The 20,654-nt window shown below is 37.9% G+C and overlaps 1 protein-coding gene across 6 annotated transcripts in view; it reads right to left on the bottom strand.

Moving 5' to 3' along the window:
• TENT4A (terminal nucleotidyltransferase 4A) overlaps nucleotides 1-20,654 on the bottom strand; it is a 60,141-nt gene that overhangs the window by 22,161 nt on the left and 17,326 nt on the right. For 5 of the 6 annotated variants that reach the window (XM_027680942.1, XM_027680951.1, XM_027680969.1 and 2 more), the window contains exons 4-10: nucleotides 20,271-20,391; nucleotides 18,610-18,717; nucleotides 17,773-17,901; nucleotides 16,459-16,672; nucleotides 10,239-10,365; nucleotides 2,446-2,546; nucleotides 2,028-2,200 (exon numbers count right to left, since the gene is read on the bottom strand). In XM_027680942.1, the coding sequence (XP_027536743.1) occupies nucleotides 2,028-2,200; nucleotides 2,446-2,546; nucleotides 10,239-10,365; nucleotides 16,459-16,672; nucleotides 17,773-17,901; nucleotides 18,610-18,717; nucleotides 20,271-20,391 (973 nt within the window). The remainder of the gene's footprint in view (nucleotides 1-2,027; nucleotides 2,201-2,445; nucleotides 2,547-10,238; nucleotides 10,366-16,458; nucleotides 16,673-17,772; nucleotides 17,902-18,609; nucleotides 18,718-20,270; nucleotides 20,392-20,654) is intronic. The other variant, XM_027680977.1, reaches the window with a different exon arrangement.

Raw genomic sequence — 20,654 nt, 5'->3', positions numbered from 1 at the left:
AAAATACACCTCCAGAAACAGTGTCTTAATGTAGACTTAAGTTTTATTATGACATAGGGATGAATATCTTGCTATTAAAATAAAGATTAATTATTGGGAACAGATCAGCAAATTGTCACTCTAAGGTCTCCTTGTCTCCTGCATTTTCTTTGTAATCTGTACCTTGCTTTCGGTCTCCCAGTATCAGAGAAGTTTAGGTGATTTAACTTTAAATAAATACAGAATCCTTCCTGAAGAACAACCTTTCCACAAGATCAGAGGAAACACTACATATAACTCTAAAGTGATGAGATGCACTGTATTCATACTCCCTTCTCCTGAAGCTGATACCAAAGCTCATACCTATTTGTACTGTACCAGAAGTTTTGGCACAAATACTTGGCACCAAGTTGTCGTGCATGCTAGAGGTTCCTCTGCTGCAACCTGGGCATAGCATTATGCCAGATCACGGCACAGATCGCCTGACTACAGCAGAATAGACTTCTCTTCCTCAATCAGGTGCAGCTGAGGACTGCTCAACCAGAACTTCCTCCTCCTCAAATGCCCGAGTATGAGTAGGATGAACTCATCAGTTATTTGCCAGAAACATGCCATTCCATTCCAAATTAAGATAACATGCTATCGGTCTATTAAGGACATAATGCCAATATATGACCAGGCCTTAAACTAGAGACTGTCACAAGGACAAGGATATAATGTCTTTTATTTTGTTAAAAAAGGTAGCATTTCCTTTTACTTTGTGGATGCCCAAGCAGATTTCAGGTCTGTCTTGTTGAGTGCTTCCTTTTCACTTTTTGTTAATTTGTCTGGCATCAGGCAATGAAGTTCCATCTTCTATCAGGCAAAACGGGACTAGGGGGAGTTCATAAGCACTCACCACTCATTATGTTGGGAGTGCACAACATTAGGCCAATATCTGCATTTTCTTATTAAATTTATTACATCAAAATCTTGCCTACTGACTTCCTTAAACTAGGAACATGGCTAGCAGTATCACTGGCAAGCATTATGCTGTTCTTTTTCCAATGGTCAAATGGTGCAGCCAAAGCATTTGGCATATTTACTGAAGTGGTATGAAAAGACAATTCGATACCAAAAAAATTAGTACTATAAAATAATTTTAGAAAGTAACCAGAACCTGTAAAGACAGTGCTTGTCTCTTAAAAGTTATTGACATTTTACTGAATACAATTCCCAACTTTTAATTCCATATTTGACTAGTTTTTGAAACAGTCAAGAAACAGGTATTTGGACCTCTCTTGGCATCATCCAGTTATTCACTATTGTAGTTGACTGCATATTACATCTTGTTCCATCAATGCCTCTACCTATGACCGAATGCTTCAGTAGGATTTACAGTGAGGACCTCACACCTTGCAATGCTGTGCTTTATAATCTGCACTGCCTAATTCTGCAATAATTTAACTTCATACTGAAAAAAACCCCATCTTACAGAATCTTAAGAGTCTGGGAACATACCTCAAGAGACTGCAGCCTCCTCTTCCAGGAAGTTACAATAAAGCCCAACAATTACTTTCAAATAAGGAAGCTGACAAGACTTTACCTGAGTGTTCTGTTACCATTAAAACATGAACTGACTGCTTGGCTAAAAATAGTAAGGAATGTTATTCACCTTCACAGCACAATATGAAGTTCATATTCAATTTTGGGTGTGGAGAAAAAGGATCAGAATTCAACAGTGGAAGATTTTGCTTCATAGGAGGATTTACGAAGACATGTTTCTACTCTTCTACTTAATTAGCAACTGTTAAATTGGGTTGTTATATTTCATTACATCTAAATACTACCACAAAGGGTACCAAAGAAATAGGATGGATATAAGACCCGTTAAATTTAATGGAAAAAATATTTGATTTCAGTAATTTTTCTGAGCAGGGGACATTATTGATTTGCTGTAGCAGCCTAGGGACAGTACCACATTACATGCTGTTGTATCAATTGAGGCTTTGAAGCATACGATAAACTCTGCTTCTTATTAGTTTAGCCTATTAAAAGAAAAACCTTACAATGTCACTGCCGGAGAGTGATGATACAGAGGATGCAGATGAGCCCGAGGATAACTGTTGTGTGCTGCCCAATGACAAAGTCAAGTGTTGATTGTAAGGTGGTTCAGAGTCCCTGTTCTGTTGCTGTTCTCCATTGCAGAGAGCTATCTGGTCTCTTATTTTCAACCTATTATCTGTTAAGAGAAAACATAAGTATCATTTAAGAGCACAGAATACAAACATATGGGCCTTGAAGTCTAAGAAGAACTGCAGTTAAACTAATTGAAAAATAGGCTCAGAGAAAACTCGTCTTGGGTTAGAAAGTTACAAGTTCCTTTTATTTTTTCCTACATATCTGAATGATTAATTTCAAGGCATGAGTATTTTGATTACATCAAATTCAAGAAAAAATTTTAAGGTGGTTTCCTGCTATACCTACCAAGTTCAGGTGATAAATTAATTTTGCTCCCCCACTTCTTTTTAATCCAGGCCCTGTAGTCAATCACTTCTTGGGTCACTTTGATGATTCTACCTAATGTGCTAAAAAAATTTTTCAATTAAGTATTAAACAAAGACTGTTGGTTACATATTTGCAAGCATTGTAACAAGCAACCAAATTATGCTAAAAGTCAGACACCCCTAACCAAAGAATCCTCTTGAACTTTCATTTTTTTAGCGCACAATTTAATCCACTGAAACACCACAGTTTTTATATTAGTATATTATTTTTCCTCTACTATTCCAACATGCAAGCACTGATAAGCAAGACTTTTACTCTGTATTTCTAAATGGAGTGCATCTTAATTATCAAGAATGTACATGCTGATACCAGTGTACTTGATAAAAGCAATTTATGGATCTTGCATTTCTCCATACAGAAATCTGTATTACAACATAGAATTATTTCAACAGAAACTGGATTACAACAGGTATGGGATGCACTGAAGACACCAACATCCCAGCACTGTAATTGACCATCTGGAGACAGATACCTTCATTAATCCTCGCTTACAGATTTACAATACCACTTAAAAGATGTTAAGGTCCCCACAAATATAAAGTAAGTACCATGGATCATGAGGTAGTGGAAACAAGAGACTGGCTCCAAAACTGGAACGAGTGAGAATTTTTAAAAATTGGTAACAGTAGGAGGCTCAAAGGAAATGCTTACCTGGTCCTGCTGAACAGTGACCAATTATCAAAATAGTTTTCCCAACATTCAGCTATTTGAATTGTACTTCTTGAGCAGGTGCTGTCTTCTTGTCTGAGAACTAAATTTTCAAGCTTTCCTTTCATCAGAGATTAGTGGCTGAAACACTAACTATAAGCTCCACGCTCCAGATACACATAGAAATTACTACTGTACAGAAATGGGCTGTGAAAAGTTATTACTTTGGAGAAGGTAATGTTATTTTAGTTTTGAAAATCTTCAATGGTTACATTAAAGTTTATTTTGTATTTCACATCATAAAGGTACATTCTATCTGTACTGGAATTTTTTTTTGGTTTAGGTCTATAATGGGAAGCCCTAATGTACTCAGACTACCTTTATTAGGTCATTTCATAGCAACGCTTTAAAAAGTATCACTAATTCTCCTACTGTCATAGGGATTACTATTTCACGCAAGACCAAATACCACATGTTCCATGTTAGTATTCCAACTTTAAAGACATCTCTGTTAGTACTAAAAAAAGTCAGTCCAGCATTTTAAGGAAACATTGAACCAAATAACATCATCTAAGTTACAAGTCCAATAGCTGCAGATGGGCCACCAGGACAGAATGCATGTCATCCGCCATTCTACTTATGTAATGTAAATAAAATGATGCTTGAATTTTACATGCAGAATTAAAAGTGTGATTGTCACCACTCAGCAATTAGAGATCTGGGTTATAATAGGTAATTCATTTGGAACCACAGTTCAATAACTAAGTAGAGCATATTAAGAAAAGGTGAAATAAAACAGAGGATTACATTTTGTTAATGTATACTCCCATGATGTAACAGCATTTTAAATACTCAATGCAGTTCTAGTTTCTCAATCTCAAAAAGAAAGTTGAGCAAGAGGAGACAGAATGAAGACAGGGACGACCAAAACTGCAGAGAATCAGCTGTGGCCCTAAAACTGTAGTTCCCAAAACAGCAATGCCAGCATGGGACTCAAAACATAGACCTGCTGGGTCTCTTCAGCACCAGAATAGGGAAGGAAATCTTGCAGTTAAAAAGTTTCATCTGAGAATGCCTTCAGAAAGAGTTGAGCTTTTACTCCAGGACAACCTATAAATTTCACAACTACCACCAGCTGTGGTCTTAGAACCAGAAAATGAAAAGGGACCGAATAACACAAGCTCTTACGGATAAGGAGTTTGCCAAGCTGGGAGCTTCTTGGAGTACTTTCCCAGAAGCAAAATCAAGAGTCATTACTTCATATACGAGGAGGAAAATGAACAATACAGGCTGGTATTTTTATCAGACTCGGTGACTGATACACCAAAAATGCCTGCTATCAAATAGATATAATGGGTAAAACTACTGCCACACCTACAATTGTGTCAGAATTGCACATAGAGAACCGGGGAATATGTTCTCTCACCAGTTCCTTTCAAAGAGCACAGAGATCAAATCCCTAAACGCTAATTTTTTGTAGAAAAAGGGAAATTCACTAAGTTATAAGGTCAGGAGTTCAAAGGCAGATCCATGCTACATTGCTTGTACAGCAAAATTAAAAACATTCATTATGAGACATCAGAAACTGAAAAGTGACTGGGCTATACTGCCATATACTTAATGTAGCAGCAAAGAGGAAGCAAGTGTGATCAAACTAGATACTGATCTCAAAGAATACTATTTCCTATGTACAGGACTTGAGCCTATCCACAGGTTCAAAGAACAATTTTTTTAAATAAGCATTTAAAACTTATGCTTAGATCTGTTTTCACCACTTAAAGTGCTTAGGAGCAAAAAACCCTGTTAATCTACCCTGCCTTTATTACAAGAAAACTTCACACTTTCGAGGCTTTTTATTTTACTAAGGCCAGAATTTCTATAGATGTACAAGACACACACAATTCTTCAAAGATGCTTGGATGGAAGACATGGAAAATCTGGTTAATAAAATTAGACAGCTCTCCTGTGAAAGATGCCCCTTTAAGGTTTTTCCCTTAATATTATCACATAGCAAAACCAGGAATAAGCTAGCTACATGTCTAGTTTATTTTATAGTAAGAACTTAGAAGTTTCTCTTTTTACACACTGCAAGACCTCAGTTCACAGGGACACTTTCTAGCTGTCATTACAGCACAACTACTGTGCAAATCGATCTTAAGATCACTCTTAAAAAGGTTCAGACTGATAACATCAGATTCGGTAAAACCAAATATGTAAAGCTCCAGCCAAGCTCCACATGAATGAGGTCAGTAGCAGAGCATGAAGAAACATCAAATCTGTGAGAGAACAGTCAAAATAAGTGAAATATCCCTGGGTTATTAAAAGTGCAATATAATCTAAAAGCAAACTAAGGAGCACCTTTAAAAGATCTGACTTGAGCATGAGGATTAAAAAGAACACCCTCAAACCTTTACCCTGCAAATACTCTGCACAGGAGAAGCTGGTATTGCTGATACCTTTTAAGAGAAAGCAAGCATTCTAGTGACACCACCACCATTCATTCAATACGTGAAGCAAAGGAAGAGCTGTTTCAGACAGCACATTTCTCCTCTCTGTGTCAGGAGATCTGGCAGGCAAATTTAACATTCCTTTTGACAGCTCCCAGAGTTCCCAGAACTATTTTGGCCAACCAGTAGTAACTCAAATTTAACATATAGACCTGTCAGCAGTTAGATCAGTTGAACTGGAAAAGAGACCAAACAACTTTCCAAGGAAAGATCACTTTCTATATGGCTCAGACTACAGTTGATTTGAAGACTATCACCTGTAAATGACAACTCCTCAACCACCAGCTTGTTGGGCATGACTGTCCCTTTCCCTCATCCACCTGCACCATGTCTGGCACCATTACAGAAGACTTCCAAAGTCTTACTTATACTGAAGAACACATGAGAGCAGAACCAAGCCTTACACCCTCATTTCATATGATCTCAACTGCTTCTGAAATGTGACTACGCAGCTGTTTAGAGATGCAGTCTGAGCATACATTCCTATCTGGACTATGCAACAGACCAGCATGTCAGCCAACATCCTGATCTGCAGAACATTCATAGTAACTTAAGGATGCATCTTTGTCACATCCAGATTAGCATAATTTATGGCTGTGAAATGGCTCTTGACCCGAATGTGAACTCCTCCTGCTTCTCTTGCTTCTGATCTGTCCATCATCAGTCACATGCTGGATCAACTTCCTGACATGACAGAAATGTTGAGATATTTGTTCTCAGTCAGACCACAGAGTCAATCTGACTCATCTTCTGACTACAGGATTGCTAGAGCTGATCCAAGGCAAGATTCGGACTGAGAAGAAAGGAAAAGCACAGCTTACAGGAGATAATCCAGAGGTAGTTAGGCTAGACAAGGTATAATGTGAAATTACACCTTAATATAGAGGCCATGGACAGGATGGTAACACATGGTCTACTATTTCAAAGAAAATGAATCAATAAGGAAGAGCTTGTTGCCAAATATCTGCAAATATCCTGCGGTTTATCAAGAAACAGAATAAAACTGGAAAAATGGTCAGACTCGAAACAGTGTATCCAAAGAAGGGCAAGGAAGCTGATCAAGGGGGTGAACTGTAAGTCTTAAGAGAAACAGCTGAGAGAACTGAGGTTGTTTAGCCCCAAGAAAAGGAGACTCAGGGTTGACCTTACTGCTCTCTACAACTACCTGAAAACAGGTTGCAGCCAGGTAGGGGTCGGTCTCTTCTCCCAGGTAACAAGTGACAGAATAAGAGGAAATGGCATCAAGCTGCACCAGGGGAGGTTTAGGTTGCATATTAGGAAAAATTTCATCAAAAGGATCGTCAAGCACTGGAACAGGCTGTCCAGGGAAGTGATGGACTTACCATCCCTGGATGTATTTAAAAGCCATGTAAATACGGCACTGAGGGACATGGTTTAGTGGTGAATGCAGTGGTAGCTGGGCTAATGGCTGAACCCGATGATCTTAGAGGTCTTTTCCAACCTAAATGATTCTACGAAAACATCACTCCTCAGACTGAAGAAGTTAGCTCACTTAAAATGACACACTCTTCTCTAGTAACAGGCTATGGGCAAAGACCATAGTATGTGCTTAAAATAGCTTAGTAACACCAATGCTTAAGCATGAGATAATCTGTCCATAACTATATTTTAAAACTAAACTCATGTCTCTGTGGCCCTAAATACTAAGAAAGCGATCATGATTTTCAGTCATCTTGGCTGAAGTCAGAACACCAAATTTTACCTTGCATGCAAGTTGTACAGATTCAAAATGGATCAGTCTCCTCATTTTCCTACTAGGAAACTCCTTTTTCCAAGATGACAGGAAGCTGTTTGCTCTAATAAAAAAAATCAACCAAACTGTCTATCAAACTGTCTTGAGCTGTTCTTGAAAGGGGATGGGTGAGACTGACTGGGGACAAAATTGCTTTAAGGTAATTTCTGTAGCTGTAAGAATTACTTCAGGATTACAGCTGATTACTGTTTCCACTTGGAAGAAACCTTTTCCATGACAGAAGGTACCTTTCAACCCCCACTACACCTCAGATGTATTTGGAAGCTTGAATGAAAATGGTGGCAAGTCATTTGAATCTATCCCCTATTATTCTGTGGGACTTGTTACTACAGAACATGGCGAAGAGAAAGGTCTATGCCGAAGGACTAAAAGCTGACTTTTTTTCCCCCCTGGGAATATCAGAAGCAGCAGCTGGCTAGAGAGCCTTATATTAACTTAGACATTTGGTCATTTGAGTTAGACTGACCCTGGAAAAGAGCAATAACAGTCATCAAGAAAGATTTGAAATCTACTGAGACTGCCATCTACACAATTGAATTCTGTACACAGAAACCTTCCCTGGAAAGAGCTGATATGAATTCAAACCCATCAGACAGTTCAAGAACAAGTCATTCCACTTAGGGAAAAGTTAGCCCTAATTAGGACAAAACTGAATAAACTCAAGTCAGCCTGGGCAGTTCAGCCTCGTGCAAGTTTTATCCTTTCAAGTACTCTTCATTTAGTCTCAATCCTTCTAGTAGGATATCATATCATTGGTCTTAAAGGGAGACCATTGTTTATAGTTATATTATAGTTCAGTCTACCACCAACAAGCCTAGAAAAGGGAAAAAAATTATCAGATTAAAGGGCTCCTGGATGTCTAGGCTTTAGGTCAGGCCACCAGAAAAGTCTTGATACAGAGCATAGACCACTCTGTCTCACAGGTGGAAGAGGGATCTGAAACACACCTGGATTACCCAAGCACATCAGGTTTAAGTACGAACCTCAATTCCAAACATGGACTGTTGAGATTCCACAACAAAACTTGTTACCAAACAGCTCATCGTCCACCTACAGGTCCCTTGGCACTGACAAGACTGGTTCTGGGGGAACTATTTGTATACAGGACTTTATTGAACGCTGTTCCTCTGTTAATGTTAACAGCATTAACAGAATGCTGTTCTCCTCTGTTCCTTGCCAAAGGCAAGCCACTGGCATGAGAGGTTCTGAAATTCAGACATCACTGGCACAGACAGCCCAGAACACGCAGACAGGTCAGACACACGATACCTGAACACTGCTGCTTGGGACTGTTTCACAGGTTTGAAGTTGTGCCAAAATCCAAACATTTTCCCTAATATAGTGAGAAGTGCAAGTACATGTGAAGTGCACGTATTGATGACACCTGAGGCTTCTATTAAATGCACTACAAATATACTTTTTGATGTCTGTAATAAACACAGATACCTCACAACAGAATGACATTATCCTTCAGAGAAACACAGAGAAGTTAATGGAGGCCAGGACCTAATACACAAGCAAAGCTTCAGGAATCCCTAAGTTGTTCAATACTTGGGTAAGAACAAAGTTTCATTCAGTACCAAGAATTGCCAGGCAATACACATTTAACAGACACACCTTTAATCTATCTTAAAACAGCAGTCTCAAATGTCAGTGTGTAACACTCTGTACCACTCCTCCCGTACCTCCATCACAGTTCAGTCTCAACCTTTGTGAATTTAATACCACTGAAAACCTAGAGGTTCACAGGCACTATTAACGTACTGCCTGTTTTAAACCTACCATTGAAAGACAGCATTCACTTTGATGTAAACTTACTACAGAAAAACTATTTCAACTTCCAATGACATTAATGCTGGAAGTTCACATCATGACTAGAGTTGGTAGCCATATCAAGATAGTTTACACGACTTCTAACAGCCATCCCTCCCAGTGATTAGCTGGGGAGCTCAAAGCCATTGGGATTCTATGGAAGTCTCAAGGAAGACATACTTTGATCTAGCCCAAATTTATACTGAGAGTTAGAATAACATATACTAGAGCAGACACATGAATGGAAATGCAACATGGCTGCCATGCCTTCTTTTTCTTTCTCCTCCCCCTTTCAAAAAACAGAGAAATTGCAAAGATGAGAGCTGAGAAAGTACCAGTTGTACAGTGTTTCTATGAAAGACACTAAGAACTGCATTAAGAATGGCATGTCTACAAGTATGTTACTTTTAATGGCAGTCCTGACATTATGGTCAAACTGAACTGATTCTTTCAATATTTTTAATTATTTTTTAATATAATACTATTAATTCTTCTTTTAATTCTTAAATACATATCAGGTCTTTTAAAACAGCTCATGGGGTCATGTATTACAGAACTAGGGAAATTCTTAGCCTTGTTGTCTAATTTTCTGTCTAAACAGGCAATTTGATCACACACATTTCTTTCTGCCATATTACAGACATACATCATACCAAACATTAAAGCAGCAAACCTTCCCTTGAAATTCTTTAGGCAGAACGTTTGAGGAAACACCAATTATCTTCTGGCTCCCTTCCACAATAACAGAATCTCACATTGGACTCATCCAGGGTTTTATCATACTCTCTTCATTTCAATGCCGCACATTGAGGCATTGCACTCGGATATCCCTGGGCAGCTTAAATTTTTGTGCAGATTTCAATACAGTCACATTTAAACAATAAGTAACAATATTCCTTTTATTGATCTAGACCCAAACATTCCTAATTGATTACACAGACAAATGGATATTTAAAAAGTGAACTAATTACCTCTCAGAATCTCTATTTGGATATGATCTTGCAAGTGGTGATACTGCATGGCTAAGAACAATGTAGGCATAATCAAAAACTTGTTTCACTTGCATGGCACCGTAAGAACTTCTGCCAACGTCGTTTCCTGAAATAATGTGACAGTCATCAGATCATCTTTTTTTAATATCAGTAACCAAAAAATTATTCATACTTAAAGCTCAGAAGCCCTAACAATACAGCCTAACTCTGTTCAAGCTGTTTATCCCATCCTAATCATATCAGGAATAACTAAGTGTGCCTATCTCAACAGAAGTTAAGCTTAGGAATGACACTTAACATTATGCATTCAATTTACCACTTTTAAAATACTCACATACCAGCACCTGAAAGAAACAGAGCACAGAGATCAGCTTAAAGCTCTTATAGCTGTCTTTCAAGAGTGAACCTACCAAGCTCAAAGCATCCTGTCTCACTTACCAGTAGAGTTTCTGTAGGTCAAATTCAGCTTAAAATGACACTTGTGCAGCTACATTGTCTTCAATTGGGTCAGATATATGCACATCAACCCCTACTTAACCTTATCAAAACTAGACATTAATAGACCAACTCATACAAACTATTTATCTCCACAGGATAAACCAGTCGGTCAAAATCTATCACAGAGGATTCCAGAAGTTTGTACAGCATTGTTTTTTGATCAAGTTACTGGCGCTCTCAACTGCTCTTCTTTAGGCATGAGTGACATTTAAACCAGAATTCCTTCCAAATCCAGTGCCATGTGAAGAACTGCAGAAGCTAAGAACATGGTACAGTTTCTATATCAGTGAAAATGTACAAAAATTGGTCTCCCATTTGATACCTTTGACTTTTGCTATTAATAGCATGAAACATGTGGGGGTTTTTGTAGATATATTTGGTACCAGACACCAAAAGTTCACTGTCAGCATTCAGCTTAAGAAACACAAATAAAACTTCCTTCAAATTGCATAAAATACAGACTAGGTCCTGAGTGGGTAGAAAACTTACAGTGAAAGCTTCCCTCCTTCAAAATGATGTGTGAAATGCTGTGAGAACACTGTAGAGGGATAAACCACTGAGCATGATTCTTTAAAGCTTGAAAATCAGATCAGGGTCCATAATGAAAAGAAATTAATGAAAAATCGCATTTTGAAAATTGATGGGCAAAGGACAGAATCTATCCTTTGGAGGACTGAATCCGGTTTCAGAGGAATTCTTCATTCCCCTAAGCGTTTTGTCCAGCAAGCCATTACAGACAAACATGCCGAGATCTGTCATCCAAGGGGGAAAAATAACCTTGACTTGACTACTTGACAACACATTTTAATCCTTCAAGATTCTACAACCATAATGTCACTCTAACAGAGAAGCATAATCAGTGAAAATGGACTGAGAGCAAGAGCATTTTGGGAAAACAGAAGTTTTCCAGTAATTTACATGGTCAAATAAAAACTGAACAAGAAACACTTCCTGAAGCATATAAAAATACTTTACTGAAGTAACTGAGTATCTTGTTCTGAACACATTGCTGCAGTATGCAGCAGCTACTAGGCTCAAAATTACAGAAGCTTCTTTAAATGATTTATTTACTATTGGACTGTATTCTGAAGTAGAAGCAGAGATCAATGTGGGCTTAGGGCAGTGAATCTAGGAGAAGACATAGTAGTATTCTTCACAGATAACTTCACAAATGAAGCTGAGAGAAGTGACCAAGGTATTTCAGTGGTAAAGAAATCAGAGCAGAAAATGTTACTTCTACTAGAAAAGTAATGATTAATTCAGTATAGGTTTTTCAGAAGCAGGACACTTGTGTCCAGCAGCAGTTGCCACATAATGGCACTGTTGTGCCAGCAAAAGAAATCATAAGCCTTCCCTAATCCACTTACAGCAAACTCAGGCAGTTCAGTTTAAAATAACAAAGTGGTGTTTGAGTCACAATTTAAACAGATTTGAGAACAGAGGCAGAATAGCTCATGCCTAGTTCCTGGACTGCCTCACTCTGCACCTGTAATTAGTTCATAAAGTGTCTGAATAAAAAAGTTTTAATCAATTACACAGTCTGCAGAGCTTCTGATTTACACTGCAGCTGGAACTACTGTGAATTGCACCAGTCAACTCTGTATAGAGATGGCCCTACCTAATCAAGAAAGCAGCATATTAATGAAGCCAAAAGATTGCATATTTGCATTTGCTGTCCTGAATAGATTTTCCTCTGAGAGATCGCTCTCATTGGAGGATCATGCCTTACACAACTGAGCATCCTTCTTTTGTCACAATCTGGACTGATCGGTTAAAACATGTAACCCAAATGCTCTCACTTTTTAAAAAAAACATACCTACTTCAATCCTCAGATGTACATTAGCAGATAACAATGGTGTGTGATTTCATGTATAAATTCAATCCTTATTCTTTCTAACAAAGCCTTCATCCCTAAAGGAGCATGTCCAAAGTTTCTCCCACTCGCTATCAGTATCCTTTATCTGAAGCAGTTTTAAGAATACAGCCTGGAAAAGGTAAAGGTAAGACCATAATCTAAAACTAAAGCAGACCCATTTATGTTAAGCTATTATCTAGTAAACACCTTTTTGCAAGTTTCAGCATTAAAGAGGTTCTTTCAGATGCTAACTTCAATGTATTTGTGTATTTTTATACACATGTTTTATACACACACATATATATTTGCAGGTTCTAATGACAAATAGCAGATACTGAAAAGCTGCAATGAGTAATTTTGGGCAGCCACTAAGGCTAGAAGAGACAATCCCACCAACAATTGTCACCAATCTAATTACTTCCTGTACTTGTAACCTATCAAGATGTAGAAGCAAGCAACACGAAGCATAAGTCCTTCAAGTTAAAGAGTCTCTTTCCAAAGAAAACACATTGAATTTAAGGTTTAGAACTTTCATTAGAGCCCACAGCAATTCAGAATGAAGAAAAAGGGATGGGAGGGAAAGGAGCAGTAGAGGTGGAACTCCCAAATTTTAAACTGTGTTAAAGGGCAGCAATTTAACTACTCTAGCCACTGACAATCTGAAACAAGATCAAAATCATTCCTGTTCTGAACATCAGAAATGACTGAAGGACCTTGATAATCACCTGATTCCTAAAGGCATAAACTAATAAGTCTCCCTAACAGTCTGCTGCATAAGTGCCAAGCTTGTTTTACAACCACAGATTAAAAGTTTGTCCCCTGCAATCAGAGTTATGTCTTCCAAGACTGCATGCTGCTAGAAAAGGTTTGTGTGGTGGTGTTCTAAGATGGCATCATCTACCCTGCTCCAACATATTCCTGTGAATAGACTTCTGAGTGCCTGGCTTTGCAATTCTCCTAAATAAATCCTTTTACTTTTTATACATCAAAAGCTAGGACAATTGCTTTGAGAAATTGAAATGGTGCAGCTACAAGATGTTTACAGAAACTCCCTCCTTTGGAGGATGTTAAGGGAATGATTTTCATCTCATTACCCTATCATAGGACACTAACTCAAGATGAGAGATGTTACATGATTTAAAAAGGTCAAGTATACACAACTACTTCAAAATGCATCACCAGTAGATTAGTCTGATAACTCAAATCCATACTACAACACTTCCCACTTTAAGTGTGGATTCCTGACATCTTTCTTGGAATCTTGGTTCTCAAATCACAGAAGTTATAATTTCCTAGCACACAATAATAAGTCTTTGAAAATCTCAGAGGAAACCCTACAGCACCCAGAAGAATCTAAGCAAAACCCATTACGACCGAAACAGCAATAGTTTGATGCCTGTTCCTTCTAAATCCAGGAACTAACAGAAGGTACTGAGCAGGTAGAACTGAAGTATCATAACCTTCCGGTAACACCTTCCATCTGTTAGCCAAACATCACCATTTAAAACTGAAGAAAACACAGTTCCTCCAACTTAAAGGAACTAATCCCACTAAACGTGTTCCTGTCCCCTACAAGACTGCTCAAAGCTATTCTTATGAGTTATACCCTTCAGTATCCCATTGCTGAACTAGTGCATAATCCCACAGGAGGGACTTTTACACAACTCTGAGAAATTACAAGGCCTTCTTTTTATCCCTGTATTTTATGTCACATTTTTGGATTAAAAGAATTCATTTTTTGAAGTCTTCTTCCAAGGCTTAACTGGAACTTTAGAGATAGTTGTGATCAGGTTAAAAAAAAAGGGATTGAAAAAAGATTAAAGACTTGTGCATACAGTGCAAACACAGATGTGCAGGGGCAAAACTCTGTAACAGCTTATGCTAATTTAACAGACATCTGTGTCCACTCTACCAAAATACTTGTTCCCATCTCCTTCACAGTTCTGCCACCAGCCCTCACAGAGTTAGACACTGAGCAGATCTGAATGCAAACTAATCAGCGATGATGACTTGTCAACTGGGCAAGGACCTGAACCCTTGGAAGTTTTTTGTACTGAGACAGAAGGAGGAACAGAACTAAACCAATCAACAGAATTCTTGACATTATCTACATACACTTGACAGGTAATTTGAGATACTGTACGAGTATGTGACTAAGTCTAGATCTAAGGAGGCTGTACTCATGTGATCTGATTGAAAGAGCCATCCTATACGTTCCATATAATTTTCCTCCTAGCTCCATCAGGTAAGTTCTGAAGGTCTGTATTAGCTGCCAGAAAATATTCCTATGGGACATAGTGGTCAGATAACTTCAAGCTATTGTCAGCTTTCATTTCCATTGCCAAAACGCTATCTCCTGTATGAATTACATTATCTCAGCCCATATAAACTTGTCAGGAATTTAATTCTTACTAACTCTTTGATAGCATACAACTAGCTACCTTTTTTCTAAACCATAGTTCTTCACTGCTGCAAGATTTATGCTAGGAGAAACAGTACAGAGCCAGTATGGGCCCTAAAATTTAATTTTTCTTCTCCAACACACTATTAGCAGTGATTAAAGCATTGTGTAGCATATGCAATTTCTTCTCCTTCAGTCCTCAGCAGATAAGAAAGAACAGAACTGGAGAGCAGTGGATGTTTTTGACTCTAAACAATTGTGGCTCATGATGCTATTCAGATGGATCTTCAGGCAAGTAAGTAGAGCTCCTGAAGGAAATCTCAATGACACAGTGGCAGTTCTGCAAAATCACTCATATGCCTGGCCAAGTACAAGAATCATGGTGGACACAAACTCAGAGCTACAAACATATCAGATATGTGGTTAGACAAATGATTATCAGAGCCTGCAATGTGTTCTAAAGAACTATGAACATTCTGCATTTTGAGTATTTCACAAGATGCCAGACTTCAGCTCCTGATCCATGGTATTTGCTTTAATAGTGCTGTACATAAGCAGTCTATGCTTAAGATGTGACACTATGGAGTTTGAGTGCCAATTACATTCTAGAAATACTAATGCTGAAGTCCAAATTAACTGAAAATTGACTTTATTAAAAAGCTGTTTTGGAATTTTAGCTACTTGCGGCAGCCTAAATAGAATACAAACTGAGTACTTTAAAGCTGGAAATGTTTTTCAGGCTCTCAGCCAAAATTAATCTTGATTATTTTGAAGGTTACTGAATCAAAATCAAATCTTAAAAAAAAAATTAATTTTATGTTAGTTACTTTCAAAAGTACATGCAACCATAACTGGCATTCTCTAAAGGTCCTTGTGCTGCACAGAAGCCAGTTATGCAAACAATTCTCCACACCACCACCAGCCGGTCCCCTGCTGTATATTTATGGATACACACCCATGTTCCTATGCGGTCTCTCTGGCACCGCCCTGCAGGACGGATACCTCATCTGGGGCATTTCTTTCCCATATGGTATAATTTATCTGAACTATGGCACCACAGACTGTGGTGGGAAAAGCTACACCTTCCATTCTCATAATGAACAACAGAGAACTGTTCCTACTAACAAACCCTCTCCCAGGATTTCCTGGACTTCTTCCTATTACTACCACTCAGTGCTGTCAGAGGCTCTTGTTATATACTCAACACAGTTCTGAATCTCCAACACATTATGCAACCGCACTGTGCCCATGCAATTCAATTTATTCAGGCTATGAATCTTGGGAGACTTCAGGTCCAGATCCCTTAGCCCTTCTCCATAACTGTACCTCTACACCAGCAACAGTCTCTTTCAGTGCAGCTTCTTAATTTGTTTGACAGACTAACAGAAGCTGTGAATCACAAGCTGAGCCAAAGCCCTGGAATACTGCAAGTGTACAATCTTACCAGGGAGGAGAGGATCTTCAATACATAGCATGGATGGTCTGTATCCATTAGTCATGACTTTCATGATTTCTTCTTTGGCAATATAGGCACCTCCATTTTTTATTCTAATACCAGTTTTCAAGTAGTTAAAGTTCCTTCCATAGAGTTCAAAAAATTCTATTAGAAGCATTCCAAGGTTTTCATCAGCTCTTCTGGCATCAATTCTTGGATGCAGCTGTGACAAAACACAGGTTTTGATTATTAAAAATTAATAGTTTTCAGACCACGAACACAGGGCAACAAAAAGCTCTCTTGTAAACAGCTGAGTATTATTTCACAGAAGTCTCAACTCAGTCATTCCTTCTTCATGTATTTAAACTACTCTCACACAACCGAAAGGGGGCAGCACTTCAGCAGTATCTAGAAGCTCAAGAATTCTTTCAACCTTCCTCATGGCTTTTTGAGGCTTAGGGAATTCTTTCCCCGAAGTCAAAAGCAATAAAGAAGTATTGCTTCTACTAAATTACAGCTTAATATGTACTAATTGTTGTAATTACTTAGTAACAAAGTAATACCTGATTTTTCACAGAAAATCTATCCCTCAATGTTTTCAGAAGGAGGGGCAGAATCTATCTGCCCCAATTAAAATACAGTTCTTGTCTCTATCTGCACATATTATATTTAGTATATAAAATCGATAGTCACATTTCAACAAGCAGCAGCAGCAGAGAATATGTAGTTTTTCCATCACCACAGCTGACAAGAGATGCTAACTTCGTACTTGTTCATACCTGTAGGAAGCTTACTGTCACGAAAATGTATTGGAAGGCATTGTAACTTATTTGTAACACTGTAACTCAGTTATTTCATCAGTTATGTACAGCATATGCCAGTCTTAAGCATGTCAAGACCTAAACAACATAATTAAAAACCAACCTGACTGTTGGATTTCATAATTTTAATAAACACTGAAATCAACTACCCTGCACATTCAGTATCAGTAGTCTAGGAAGCAACACACAAACTGCATCCTGGCAGATTTACGCAAAACCATTAAGTACCATTAGGCAACACCATTCAGGTACACACCGTGGTACAGAAAGCAATGCACAGCCCTTATGCCTTTCACAAGGCTCCTGCTGCTGTTTCACTTCACACAGGGAAGAGAAGTTCTTAGATGTTTGAGAGGAACTGCCAACAGTCAAACGCTTAGAGCCATAACAACAGAGCTGTGCATTGTGAGGGGCAGTCAGAAGAAACAGTACAACAAAAGGGCATAGGTACAAAAATCAAAATATTTTAAAGAATATAGAAACAAATAAGGAACAGACTTACCTGCAGGAAACTAATTGCCATTAAAATTAGGCTGTAAGAGCTAATTCCACCAGTAAAAACTTCATTCAAATCCCTCTGAAGGAGGAACTGTTTTAATACTAAAATCAAATAAGGCAGCAAAGAATATTTCTGCAAAGCAAAGTAAGTCTTATCAATTACAATGTCAACATTCCAAAACAAATTAAGAACTACACAATCTCAACACACAAAAATTCATCTAATACAAAAGTATTTTCAGTGATGTGCTATAAAGTGTTCCCATAGGAAGAACTGAAACATGCATTTTTTTATTCTAGACGCTGATGAATAGACTTTGACTCTCATTTGATCAAAGAGCTTACATATAAAATTTATTCCCCCCCCAAACATTAAAATTTTTATATCCTTCTTTGAATGCCAGTGTCACTTACTATAGGCAAAACTTTCAATATGAATAATACTTTTACTGAAGAGCATAAAAGGATACTTTTAAGTATGTAGCTAGAGAGGAATTGGTTTATGGAAGTTTAGCAAGACAGTATTCACAATCAAGCATCACTGAAATTCAAGGTAAGCAAACCTGGAAAAGAGACTTCCTCTAGCAGCAAAGTTTAGTACCCATCTGCAGATCTAGACATGATTGTAGAAGTCCCTTCAGTGTACAGGTTTATTCAGGCAAACAACTACCACTCGAAGGGAACACGGAATAGATACCAATAGAAAATAAATTAAAACATCCATGTTTAATTAATGAAAATAGTCTTCAGCAGTAAATTTTCAAGCCATACCAAAAAAGGTTAGCTAAGCATTTAAGCACATCCTTGGTAAGTAGTATAACATTCACTATATGGCTGGTACCTTCATGTATTCCTTGATAAATCGAGCTGCCTTCACACCAGTTTCTACATTAAAACTGATATCAACTTTCACTTCTGTCTCCTGGTCAGTAAGTTTTATTATTGGTACCTGAAAAGATTAAAACAATAATGAATCCCCAGAAATACAATACTGGTGCTATTCTCTAGCTTACTCACTTAAGACACAGAGATACTACCAATGCAGATTAATGCAACTATCAAGTCTGTCTTTTTGAGAAGAGGTAACAATCCTAACTTGCCTGACAAGTAAACGCTTTCTAGTTTGGTGATTAAAAACACACACACGTACAATTACATTAACTTACAATCACTGTTACACCCATAGCTGTTGGACATCTGCCTTCACAGCTGCAATACCAGTGTTTTGTAAGACAAGTAAGTTTAGTTAATTTAACAACTCGCTCCTGTTAATAGATTTTCTAACCTAATAACCTGCGGGAACTGAACTCCTCTGACCCAGCACTGTGCCGTTCACCTGCTAAACTGATAGAATACTAACCCAGCAGAAAGCAATGTCTGTTGGTTTATCAAGCTGAACTGGTTCACTGTAGTGTCAAATGAAAGCCAGATGAGACAAAGCAAAGCAGAAGTAGCAGTACAGCAGCAATAAATTATTACAGATTGACTGAATATGTAGTTCAGCCTCACACCATCATCTGGAAAGCAGTATCTTCCAAAACCATCTCAAATCGTAACCTAAACTTCAGCTGATAGTATTTATTTTAAATTGAACTTCATGTATTTTTAATCTGAAATGGAAAATGAAGAAGAGTAGACGTATAGCATCATCTTATACCAATAGCAGAAGGAATAAAATAAGAAACGCTAGTAGAAGTGTAAGCCTAGTCTACTGCCATTTTCCATCACTAACTGGAAACACAGATTCTGAAAATCCCATTTGTTCTCAAGCAAACCAAAGACTACCAGAGCTACTGTTATGTGCTGCTACTCCAACAGAAGCCACAAGAATATTCTGGACCTAAAAGAGTTAGCCTGTTTTGGAGACCACAAAACATAGCAGCTTGTTAACAGAAGTTTCGAATACTCATCCTAGTCCCCTGGGAAAACATCACCTGCTCAGTAACATAAAATTCTCATACATTGAGTTTTTAACATATTCAATGTGATTTGTTAGGCTTACAAGATAGATGCAAGAGATAACACTCAGTTTCACAAATTAAATAAGGCTCACAAGTAGCATATTTTGGAAGGGAAAAACAAATATTAGGTTTGGAACATTTCACTATGCCATTAGAAACAAGACAATCTGAAAATTGTCTTCCAAGATAGACAGCTCTAGTTAGTGGTCCCTGGTTAAACCAATTCCCCTCAAAGGTCAGTGGAAAAACATTATGCTAAGAGTAAATTTATTTTACTGGATATTTTGCAAATACTGCCTTTCAGATCCCTATTGACAACATAAGCACAAGATATGGCCTTCCAGCAAACACAGTACACAGAATTACCACTGTCCGTGTAAAAAACATGTTATTGCTAAGTACGTACAGATTCTACTGAAATCTTGCTCAGAGAGTTTAAAGCAATATAATTTGCTTCATGAATTAAAAGCACATATTTACCACCAACATCTTAAAGGGTCTGAAAGTTTTTTAGTTCAGTATTCCAAAGACTATTACTTACCGTAGCTTTATCAAGTACTTTAATGGAATATGGTTCAGCCACATTGTGTTTTCTTAGTGCTTGCTCCAGCAGCTGTAAAGGAGGCCGTTCCCATTTCCCAAAAACAACCAGATCAATATCACTAGACAAAAAGAACACAGTATGAAATCCATTAAGTCTAAAGCATAATATGTCACCAAAAAATATGATCAAATTGGCATTCTACACATCACAAGTCCTACAGGGTGATCACTGTGCAACTTTTAATCTAGGTTCCCAATTAACTCATTTTAGGATTGTTAAGCAAGAGAGTCTACTGTGCTCTAGGACCCAAAGCAACATTCTACTTTCCTGCCTCCACTTCTCTGATGAGTTCTTTGAACTCCTCTCCCTTTTACCTTTCCT

This window comes from Neopelma chrysocephalum, unplaced genomic scaffold (assembly GCF_003984885.1).
Source record: "Neopelma chrysocephalum unplaced genomic scaffold, ASM398488v2 Primary Assembly neopelma1_22b, whole genome shotgun sequence".
In the NCBI taxonomy this organism is placed as follows: Eukaryota; Metazoa; Chordata; class Aves; order Passeriformes; family Pipridae; genus Neopelma; species Neopelma chrysocephalum.
Note: the sequence above shows the minus strand (reverse complement) of the source record. Positions and strands in the feature narration are given on the sequence as shown.